Below are 12,411 nucleotides of genomic sequence, written 5' to 3' on the forward strand. Positions count from 1 at the left end.
TATTGAATTTTTAATAATGAAAAGGTGTTTGAAATGTTTTTAATTGAAATATTCACAGCTTAAATACTCAACCATGTTGAATTTCAGCCCATAAAAATGCAAGCCCTAAAAATACAATGCATTAAAATGCAAGCATGGTTAATGCAATGCCTATTTTTTTTCAAGTAGTGCAATTCAATAGGCTTTTTATTTCAAAAACATTTGACATTATTTTACTTCCATACGCTATATGAATACAGATCTTCCTTCTATTACAGAATGTCTTATCAGTAGACAGTCTCCTAGCGTCTGTAAAAAAAAAAAAATATTTCATCACATTAAGTGTATTTTGATTGTCAAAACATTTTAGTAACTAAATTGAATTTAATTAGGTTTAGTGACAACATGTTACAATGTTTACATGGTACAATTTCTGGTAAGCTAACGTTACGCTTTTTTATTATTTCAATTCAATTATTGGGATTTGATTTAACATTGACTAATTTGGATAAATATTAGGTAGGCTACGCAAGATAGGCATTAATTTTTCTCAAGAAAAAAACAACTCACCTAATGCTGAAAACATACAGAGAGCCCCATCAGCTGGCAGTATTATTTATATTTAGCAAAATAACGTTACTCTCTATAGCTCTTTTTTTCAGACCAACTACGTGCTTTAGCCTATATTATGGTCATCAAATGGATTTCCTGAGGTAAATGTAATGTGACATAATTGTTCTTCAGCTGTTTTATTGACCCCTTTGTTTGATTGATTGGTCGATATTATGTATGAGGAATATACATTTCGGTAAGTTGTACTGTATCTTTCAACATTGTTCATTCGTGTTTATTTACTGTTAACGTTAGCTAGTAAGTTAGAGAAGATCGGTTCACGTGCCGCTAGGGATCTGTCGCGTCACATTTACAAGCGCCAAAACGCTATTTATTGTCTGAATTTCGTAATAAAAGTGACAGAATCTGAGAGCTGAGATTGTTGTTGGTGCAACCAACAACACAACAGTTTTTCGGCATGATTTGCAACCAAAGGAAAAGAGTTAGGCGCTCGTTTGTCTTCCGCTTCGTGTGTTGCTTAATGGCGGGCGCTCGTTTGTTTTACCCTTCGCCGCGGTTGCTATGCGTGCGCAGTGCATTATGGGAGCACAAGTCCCGGATGTCCGACCTCGAGAATCAGCGCTTTTATGAAGAGGACGCAACTGCACGCGCTTCGGGCATGCACGCGCATCAAGTACCGGGTTTGAGAAAACCTGGTACCGTGACGTTAAAAAAAAAATTAGTACCGACTTGGTACCGAAGTACCGGGTCTTTTGACAACACTAGTTTGCAGTGTAACTTTCTTGCTCATGTTCATGTCTCCTCCACTTCAAGAAATGTGTTAAATGACGTTAGAACTTTATGCAGGAAATTCGTAATAAACTTTACTAAAGCAATGTGCATTTTTTAAGTGTGTAGATGCAACTACAAGTTGTGCATTTTTTAAGTGTGTTTTTGAAACTGTGCTAGAGAAGTCATGTAAGTATGTCAGGTGCTTCAACAAACAAGACTTCTGTATAGGATGCACCTATGTTTTCTCTCTGACTACTGAGAAGTGCGCATGCAAAACCAAAATGGGCGTTTACCAATCAGTGGCCAATTTCAAACTACAATAAATGTTTTTCAACCATTTTTCAACAGACTTGCTAAACCACCCCACCCCTAAACCAAGCCCCCAGTGGATTAGAGCAAATCAGGTAAAGCGGTTGAAAATGCCCATTGTGGTTTGAAAACGCCCCACTGATAGAGAAACACCCACTAGTGTTCTGCAGAGATACATGCCTGAATGATCTTGTGCTCATCAACTACAAATCACTGTTAGTTCAATGTCACTGGGTGCTTCTCATTTCTTATTTGTGCATCCTCGTTTCCTTTCCTCGCGTCTCAGCTCCGCCCCCTGTAGGATGCGAGGGAAGACTGCAAGGAAAAGACGCGAGGATGGAGGATTCGAATGTAACTTTTTTTTATACATTGGAATACTTGATCACTCAAGCGTCACTTCATCGCGTCATCAGCAGCGCTCAGAGGATCTGCCCTTATGTTGTTGAAGTTTGTTTATTTAAGAAATTCATAATAAATAATAATAAAGCAAGATACCCTGTTGAAATATGTGAGATGTGTGGTTTATATAAACTGCAAAGGTAAAGTATAAATTAAAATTATTGTGACCGATGTGAAGGGGGAGGAGAATTTAGACGTGCGTCACGTTTAAGTCGATAAAACTCTTCCGCATAGGATACACCTGTGTATCCTCGCTCATGACTCCTCAGGAAGCCTCCTAACTCCTCGATCCTCGACTCCTCGCGGTGCAATTAGAGAACTGAGATGTCCTTCAAGATGGCTGAGCTCGATCGGTTTCCGGGTCATAGGATGGAGGACGGAGGAGAGAGGAGACGAGGATGGATATTGAGAAGCACCCACTGTCTCCACCCATGTGTGCTGTTGGCTTTCATCAAAATTTCAATGCTGATCCAACACACTTTAAACACTGAAATGTCAATCTCAACCAAAATTATGGTTTGGATCAAAACTCAACATTGTATCAATGTTCCCATGCTATCTGTGCAATTTATTTCAACACTTTACTTACTTTGAAAATTAATGTATGTTAGTAGATTTAGTAACAATAAATAAAATGCAAGTAAAAAGCATGCTAAAAACAGAAATACATTATATGCACCATTGTTTGAAACTCGGAGAGTTCATGCATGTCAAACACACAAGACTTCCGTATAGGACGCACCTTGTGTTTTCTCTCTAATAAGGAAGCATCAATTAACTACTGAGAAGCCCACATGCAAAACCAAAATGGGCGTATACCAATTAGTGCCAATTTTCAAACTACAATTGGTGTTTTTCAACCATTTTTCAAAAGACTTGCTAAAATCGTGAGGGCCCACCCCTAAACCAAACCCCCAGTGTATTAGAGCAAATGAGGTAACACCATTGAAAGTGCCCATCATGAACTGAAACGCCCCACTGATTGGGAAACACCCAGTAGTGTTTTGCACAGATACATGCCTGCAAGATCTTGTGCTCATAAACTAAGACTCACTGTTAGTTCAATGTCACTGTCTTCACCCATGTGTGCTGTTCCCTTTCATCAACATTTCAATGCTGATCCAACACACTTTAAACATTGAAATTTTGATGTCAACCAAAATGATGGTTTGGATCAAAACTCAACATTGAATCACTGTTACCATGCTGTCTGGGGCATTAGCTGCCATTCTATGTACTATTTATAATCCATCGAGACTCATTTTCCATTCTAATATTTCTAATCTATCTATCTCATAACAACCACCCAGAACACAATGGTAACCACCCAGAACAATTATTTGATAATTTGATCGTTTTTCATGTGACGGCAACACAATATTTTTAATTGTCATAAAAGGATTGAGAAAGACAAAATCAAGTAATAATGTAATACTTCAAACTACTTTAAACTTCTCGTCCAACCTTTTCCAAGCCAACTTAAAGTTTGTCTCGATGAACTTTCCCATCTAGTTGTATTAAATATTGCAACAACTTATTCAAGCAAACAAAGGAAACAAGTAAACTCCCAAATTTAAGTTCACTCAACTTAAACTTATTTAAACTTATTTATAAATCTGTAATCTTAAGTTATTTAAGAAACTACCTATAGTTTATAACAATTATCCAACAGATCTACATGGTTAATAACATTACTGAACACAAATAAACCACAACAATAACACTGACATTATAACATTTGCAAAAGATACTGAACTCTCTGCCTGAGACACGAGTGCACATGTGAAAGAATATGAGCAAGTGTATGAATGAGAGAGCGTGAATTCCTCCACTAAACAACAACACTGAACAAACACTGAACGTTTATCATTAGATTATATAACAGTGTGTTGAGTCTGAACACACACAGAACACACTTCACCGCCAATTCCCATGATCTGCTTAATTCAGTCAAGAAGAAACTCAAGCAGAACAGCAAAGGCATGCAACATCATTCAAAAAAAAAAAAAAAAAAAAAAAAAAAAAAATATATATATATATATATATATTCTGGAAAACGACTACTTTGTTGAAGTATTAAACAGACATGGCATAGTACGTACCGCATTAAAGAGATAGTTCACCCAAAAATGAAAATTGTCATGATTTACTCTCCCTCATTTTGTTCAAGACTTTCGTTAATATTTGGAACACAAATGAAGATATTTAATATTCTCAAAATTTTGGTCCATCCATTGCAAGTCTGGGAGTCCAACATTTTCAAGTCTTCTGAACAGACATGATCGATTTATATAATATGAAGAGATATAATTTAGGATTTCATTCATAAATATTGGCATGGATTACTTCTAATATTACTTTGTATTTTTGACAATTTTTATTTTTAAGAAAGGAAGACCAAGAAGGATGACTCCTCTCTAAAGTTGATTTGAGTTCTGCAATCAAAAACACAGACATAAATGATTTAAATAAAATGTGAACAAGAAGTCATACTGTTGTTGCATACAGATTTGAAGTAAACATGGAGGAGACAACAGAAAAATGTATTTTCTAAAAATAAACTCGCATAAACTCAAAAGAATGAAGCACTCCTAGGTCTCTGGCAATTGATAATTACTTAAATGTTTTTTATTTTATTTTTTTTTTATTTTTTTTTTTTATCTTTACCGTAAAGCGTCTTTCACTGGCTTCCATCTGAAGATGTAGAGAAAATGGTGTCTCCTCTCACTGGTGTCGTCCGTGTTGTTAAAGTCACATACAAACTCTCTTTCACGACTGCGTTCCCAACCCAGCACCATTGGGTTACAGATTAACAATGATTTTCAACCCAATTGGGTTAAATCAACCCAGCGTTCTTACCCAACACTCTCAACCCAGCGTTTGGGTTGAAAAAAATAACCCAGCATTTTTTAGAGTATAATGTGTTCTGATGCACATATATTAAGGGCGATAGTAGATAGAATACATTATATACAGAATAATATAGCATAGTATAGCATAGTATAGTATAGTATAGCATAGCATAGCATAGTATAGTATAGTATAGCATAGCATAGTATAGTATAGTATAGTATATAGTATAGTATAGTATAGTATAGCATAGCATAGTATAGTATAGCATAGCATAGTATAGTATAGTATAGTATAGCATAGCATAGCATAGCATAGCATAGCATAGCATAGTATAGTATAGCATAGCATAGCATAGTATAGCATAGCATAGCATAGCATAGCATAGCATAGTATAGTATAGCATAGCATAGTATAGTATAGCATAGCATAGCATAGCATAGTATAGTATAGCATAGTATAGCATAGTATAGTATAGTATAGTATAGTATAGCATAGTATAGTATATAGTATAGTATAGTATATAGTATAGTATAGTATAGTATATAGTATAGTATAGTATAGTATAGTATAGTATAGTATATAGTATTTAGTATATACCAGCCGGTAACTTAAGAAAATTTACCGGCCACAAATATTTTTTACCAGCCATGACACAAACACAGGCAGTTATGACACCAACATTTTAGATACCAGTGAAAATTCACATTCCTCTATTCCAGTTTGAAACCATTTAAAGACAAGTAAACAGTCAGTAAAACAGTCAGTAATAAAATAAGACCAATCAAATTAAAAGCAAAAGCACAAATAAATACAATACATAAAAAATGAATAAAAAGCGCTCTTCAGCCAGGTCTAATACGTTTTCAGGTACTGAAATTTAATAAAGTGGGTGTTAGAATATTTTATCTCTATATATTGTTCCTCGTGCCTCATTCTCAGTCTTGTTCCTTTTTCATGGATTGAAAAGAATTGCAGGCCTGGGAGAGTCAGGAACATGAAGCCAACTGGTGTCCACCGACCTTCTCTACTTTTACTTGCAAACATCAGCATTTATACTGGGTTCAGGGGAGTGTAACAGCAAACCAATGAGAATAATACATTACATTCTTATAGAATGTGAGACAAGTCCATTTATGGCCACTTTCTGGCTGAAGGCAGCCCTATCAGGCTTTCTCTCCTAACAACAACAGAGGCTGCTGAAACACACTCACATACATAGAGTCTCATTCATGAAACACGAGCAGAACGAATTGTTGTGTAAATTGTGTGTAAAGTGGTTCTGGCGTAAATTTTCGGATTCATTAAAATGTTCATATTTTCCAAATGTTAGTTGGTACGAAAGAAATCTACACCTGCTCCCAGCCACACGTAAATAGTGCGATTAACATCCGAACGTTTTGCTCATTAATAAGCTGCATTTTAATTCACCTTAATCGGGTACATATTTACACAGAATTTTGAAAAAATATTATATATAGTAATTATATACGGTTTTTCTTTTTACTTTTATTACGAGAGCCAGTAATAGCATCTGCAAACGGAACACAAGTAATATGCTGCCAAGCATTTTTACCTAAAGCATTTAAGTAAAATCCTTATTACCTAAAAAATCCTTTTTTTAGGACCTGATACGCCACTATGTACGCTTGAAAATAAAATGTGCCGTTTTGAATGAATTTCTGATAATAAAACTTCAATTTCTGCATCTGAGAAATTTCTCTTTTTCATTCGCTTTTTGAAAAGACATGTTGAAATCCTTCATTTCGTGTCATAATATGATGCCCATATACAGGTGCTGGTCATAAAATTAGAATATCATCAAAAAGTTGATTTATTTCAAGAATTCAACTTAACAGGTGAAACTAATATATTATATAGACTCATTACATGCAACGTGAGATATTTCAAGCCTTGGTTTTCCAGCAGGATTTGCACCTGCCCACACTGCCAAAATAACCAAAACCTGGTTCAATGACCATGGTATCACTGTGTAATTACTGTGTGATTTCATGTAATATTCTAATTTTCTGGGATTTTGATTTCGTGGGTTTCATAAGCTGTAAGCCATAATCATCAAAATTATAACAAATAAAGGCTTGAAATATCTCACTTTGCATGCAATGAGTCTATATAATATATTAGTTTCACCTGTTAAGTTGAATTCTTGAAATAAATCAACTTTTTGATGATATTCTAATTTTATGACCAGCACCTGTATAGTTGTCAGTCGGTTTTAATGGGCGGGATTTATGGTAATTGAGAGAATGAGCGTGCACGCGCGTCCCATTTACGACTGATTGGAATTCATTAACACACACACATTTCACTATCACATCTGAGAGTTACGAAGTATTTGTGAATCAGGAGAAGAGTTTTCGGGAATGTTGCTTTACGCTCAAATCACTCACATATTTACTTGTATATTTACGACCCATTGACTGTACATTAAAACAGATGTGTGCAGAGAAGCAAGAACGTCTCTCCACTGCAACCCCTGTAGCCTCAAAGACCAAAGAGGAAGATAACTTTTTAAAGTTCAAGAGCAGTGAGTGTTTTTTTCTTTGTCCTTTGTTGTTTGGTTAACATTAACAACACCAGGATTATTAGGATGCTGTCACTTTAAGGCTGAAAACACGGATCATGCGTTTTGTGTTTGCGTTCGCTTAAGACATAATCAACTATGTAAGACTATATTTTTTTACATAATTTTGAGTGAATTTGTCCACTGAAGCGCAGGTAGGCATGAAAGAGCTCAACTTCACACGCTGTCTGAGAGAAGTGTCTTTCAGGGCCGCGCTTCAGATGTTAAACACACACAGCACACGAGTTACCAATTCCCTTTCGCGTGTTCCACTTCCTTGAACATTTACACTGGAGAGGCTGAAACTTTCGTGATGATGAAGCACTGACCCGTCAACTGTACAGAGCGGCATTCACGTTTGTTCATGTTCATGTTGTCTCAACACTGCATTTGTTAGAAATTGAAAAAAAAATGCTATTGGCCAAATAGCGACTGACAGCGTTTCACACACTCGCCGATTTTTACTCCGGTTTGGCTCATGGTGAGTGTTCATTATAGGCCCTGTTTCTCGATTATATATACTGTATCTTAGTAGAGAGAGTTTAGGAGGACAATGATGTTGAACTCACCCTTCACTGTGACATAAACAGCAGAGCTTGATGTTGATGAGTTTGGTCTTCCATCTCTCTGTCCTTTACACCCGTACTGACCCTGATCAGATGCAATTACTCCTGTGATAGTGAGAGTGTCTCTGTTTACAGTGTAACGATAATCAGGCGTCTGTAACTTTACACTGTCTTTATACCACTCATATCTCCAGTCACTGTGATCAGAGATTATCACACACTTCAGATCGACTGTTTCTCCAGTGAATACAGGACTGTCTGGTGTCACAGTCACTAGAGATGTGGGTAAACCTGAGAAGAAAGACAGAAACACAAAATGACTCAAACATCTCTTTCAGTAAAAAAGTAAAAGAATTACATTTTGTAAATGTTTTGAGGATGTTGAAGATCTCAATGATGAAGTTTTATTGCAGCAACAGTGACAAAGAGCATTAAAGCCCCTGCGTTCATCAGAGTCAGAATAAACCCTGAATAATCTCTGCTCAAACATTATATACTGTATTACATTCTTCTTCCAGCTCTACATGGAAATGAAGTTTTGTCTTAAAAGTAAATTGAGGATAACAATGAAAGTGAAAGTCTTCCGTTCCCACATCTCTGATATTGTTTGAGACGGGAACTCCATGTATCCTTCATGTATCTTCTGAACACAGGATTATTCTCGACGTCCCACTGCCGTTTCACCCTAGAAGTGATCGAGTTTCACTCCGGTGGTGTTTACATATTACTGAGATCAGGAGGAATCGTCTCTATGATAATTAAGCTCTTTTAGGGAAGAAACATATTCTAATACATATCTTGAAGTGGAAGCTGAGTCGGGGCAGACTGACATTTCTCACACTATAGATGATTTTATCTCATATTTCATTGTATTAGTTGTACAAGTTTTGCTGTTGTACTGTCATTAGTTTTGTCATGTCAGTTGTTTTGAGGCTCCGTCACGATCTCAGACAAACACCTCTGACTCGCCATAGAAAGCAGAATGAAGCTCCTGAAGGAGAGATGAAGATCTCCAACTACAAGCTCATATGAGGAGATACTGAGTCTGAATCAACTTCATCAGACTATCTGAAGACTTCATGAACTCATTTAACATCATTATCTGTGAGTCTCGTCATTCTCTCTGACTTCAGCACAAAACTCATCTTTTATATTAGTAAATATCTCCTGTAACCATAGCGACAGTGACTAAAGTAAATCTCAAAGATGGAGACACCAATAACACTGGAAAGTCACAATTTACATGATGTTTTAAAAAATATCCTGATAAAAATGTGCAACACACACAAGACATCTGAAGACAATCATGACTAAAAGTGAATTGCTTATAAGAACAGATGTGGCTGATACAGAAGATCATAAGTGTTGAAATATGGATTTTAAATGATCATTAAACAGATGTGAATATGAAGACTCACCTGATACAGTCAGTGTAACAGCATCACTGAAGTCTGTGTGTGAGCCTGATCTCTCTCCTCTACACCTGTATTCACCACTGAGAGACACACGATCAGCTGTGAAACTGAACTCTGCTGTTGTTGGTGTTGGTGTTGTATAGAAAGTGTTTCCATCTCTAATCCATCTGTATCTCCACTGAATGTCTCCTCCTCTCTGTATGTCACATGTGAGAGTGACTCTCTCTCCTCTGAACACACGCTGATCTGGCTTCACCTTCACTACAGGTTTTCCTGTATTAATACACACATGAGTAAATATTGATTAAAACAGCATCACAGTCTCATGATCAATGTTAGTGTTTATGAACTCAAAACCTCCTTATGAGACAAACACTGTATTCAAAATGAAAGATCTAGTTTGCTGGAAGTTTGTATTGATTACATCAAATTTGTTTGTAATTATTGATAGACTATATACTGATAAACTTTGTATAAACTAAAAGACTGGGTAAAGTGTGTCATACATGTAAACTGAGTCTATAATACATGTATGTTATTTTCTATTTGCGTGACACAGAATTGCAGCTTGTTCAACATTTACAAATCTTACATAATTTAAGAGTGTACAAATATTACTGACTTAAACATGCAAAGTGATGAGGTCATGTGACAATGTAGCATATACAGTTAAATAATAAACTGTTGTACAGTACAAAATGCTGGGTTGAAAAGATTGGCAGCAGATTGGGTTAAATGTTTTTTTTTTTTCAGGAATCTTGGACATTATTGAATCACTTTATACACACATAATGACTATCAATAGGAACAGTTTAATTAAAAATGAGAATAAAGGCAAACATAGTCCAAAGTAGGAATAGTACCAGTAATAAGAGAAGAATGTATAATTTTAGTTATCAAGGGTAATAAAGAAGGTAGACAAAACTTAACAAAATGTGTAGGAATAGGATCTAACTGACAGGTAGTAGATTTAGATTTTTGAACACATTCAGCTATTTCATTCTCAGTAGGCAAATAAAAACGTACTCGGTTACTAACGTAACCTCGGTTCTCTCTAGAAGAGGGAACGAGTACTGCATTTTTACTAAAACGCTACGGGAAAAGTCTCTTTTCACGAAACACTGAAGCAAAAAATTATCCTTTAATTTTCATATATGTAAAACGCGTTGCAGCAGCAGTCAGCTATGGCGAGACGGCTTGCTCGCTCATTGGCTGCTCTGCGGCAACTGCATAAGCCTATCGAGCGAGGCCTGGGGTGACGTCAGGCCAATGAGGGCGCTTTGCGCCCTCCTCGCCACTTCCCGCCGAGACGGGCGTGGCTTACCTCTATAAAAGGAGCTCGAGAAGGCTGATTCACTTGATTTTGATCGCCGAAGCGAACCAGAGTGAACCATACGCACAGCAGAGAACGCAGTACTCGTTCCCTCTTCTAGAGAGAACCGAGGTTACGTTAGTAACCGAGTACGTTCTCTTACGAGAGTTCTCTCGTACTGCGTTTTTACTAAAACGCTACGGGAACCCCTTGTAAAACGCTGTGCGTGCTGGGATAAAAACACCGATCACCGGAAGCTATTTCAGGCATACAGTGCATAATCACCAGATAGACTCACACAGAGTCAGGGAATAAGGGAGGGGAGCCTTAATTCCCTATACTGTAGCGTCCGCAGGCTTAACGCGACCTCACAGGGAGAGTCTAAAGACAAGAGGGGATTCCCTCCGTCCTTATATAGACATGTCCACAGACGCGAATATGACATCACATAGACAGGGTAGGGAGCCTGAACTAATGTGGGAAATGTGGGTCTTACACAGTTCTGCCCAAGATAGTCGGTAGCGCATTGCGCCTGCGATTTCAGAGGTCTAGCTAGACAGCTGAATCGACTACACCGACAAAAGCTTAGCCTGTAAGGCGGGAACCTCTAGGTTATAAAACCTGATAAATGTAGACGGAGAGGCCCAGCCTGCCGCCGTACATATATCCTGTAGGGAAATCCCGCTAGACCAAGCCCACGAGGAGGCAACGCCTCTCGTAGAGTGCGCTCTAACTCCCAACGGGCATTGAATGCCCTTGACAGTATAAGCCAGCGCTATGGCGTCAACTATCCATCTGGATAGACTTTGTTTCGAAACAGCCATTCCTTTGGAACGTCCGCTGAACGAGACAAAGAGCTGCTCTGTCTGTCTGAAGACAGCAGAGCGGGACACATAAGCTCTTAAAGCCCTAACAGGGCAAAGAAAACTCGAGTCCCCCTCCTCACTCGATGCCGGCAGGGCAGACAGGGAAATAACCTGAGCCCGAAAAGGCGTGTTGAGGGATTTCGGCACATAGCCGTGCTTAGGTTTGAGTATGACTTTAGAGTCATTAGGACCAAACTCCAAGCATGCCGGGCTCACGGAGAGCGCGTGCAGATCGCCTATGCGCTTCACTGAAGCGAGAGCCATCAAAAACACTGTTTTGAAAGACAAATGTTTGAGGCTAATAGACTGGATAGGCTCGAAAGGGGCACCTTTCATGGCCGCCAAGACCGTAGAAAGGTCCCACATAGGGACTGAAGGAGGTCTGGGTGGATTCAGTCTCCTGGCTCCCCTGAGGAAGCGGATGACTAAATCGTTCCTTCCCAGTGACTGACCCAGCGTTGAACCGGAGAACGCTGAAATAGCCGCCACATATACTTTGAGCGTGGAAGGGGATCTGCCCTTATCCAACAGCTCTTGTAGGAAGGAGAGAACCTCCGTTACCTCACATTCGAGGGGTGATAGGCTCCGAGCTGTACACCAGCCGGAGAAAACCGACCACTTCGAAGCATAAAGCCGCCGAGTCGACGGTGCTCTAGCCTGAGTGATGGTATTCATGACTCCCTCTGCGAGACCAACGGATATCCGTTGAGCGCCCACACATGAAGACAGCTCCGGGTGTGGGTGCCAAATCGAGCCCCCGGCCTGCGAGAGGAGATCTCTCCTCAAC

At 38.3% G+C, this 12,411-nt stretch overlaps 1 protein-coding gene across 1 annotated transcript in view; it reads right to left on the bottom strand.

The window, feature by feature from the left end:
- The window catches only part of LOC311080143 (obscurin-like), a 395,902-nt gene that overhangs the window by 177,970 nt on the left and 205,521 nt on the right, over positions 1-12,411 (bottom strand). The window contains exons 16-17 of the mRNA XM_084109914.1: positions 9,450-9,719; positions 8,035-8,322 (exon numbers count right to left, since the gene is read on the bottom strand). Coding sequence (XP_083966040.1) covers positions 8,035-8,322; positions 9,450-9,719 — 558 coding nt within the window. The remainder of the gene's footprint in view (positions 1-8,034; positions 8,323-9,449; positions 9,720-12,411) is intronic.

Source organism: Abramis brama, assembly GCF_963993115.1.
Source record: "Abramis brama genome assembly, chromosome: 3".
Taxonomy (NCBI): domain Eukaryota; kingdom Metazoa; phylum Chordata; class Actinopteri; order Cypriniformes; family Leuciscidae; genus Abramis; species Abramis brama.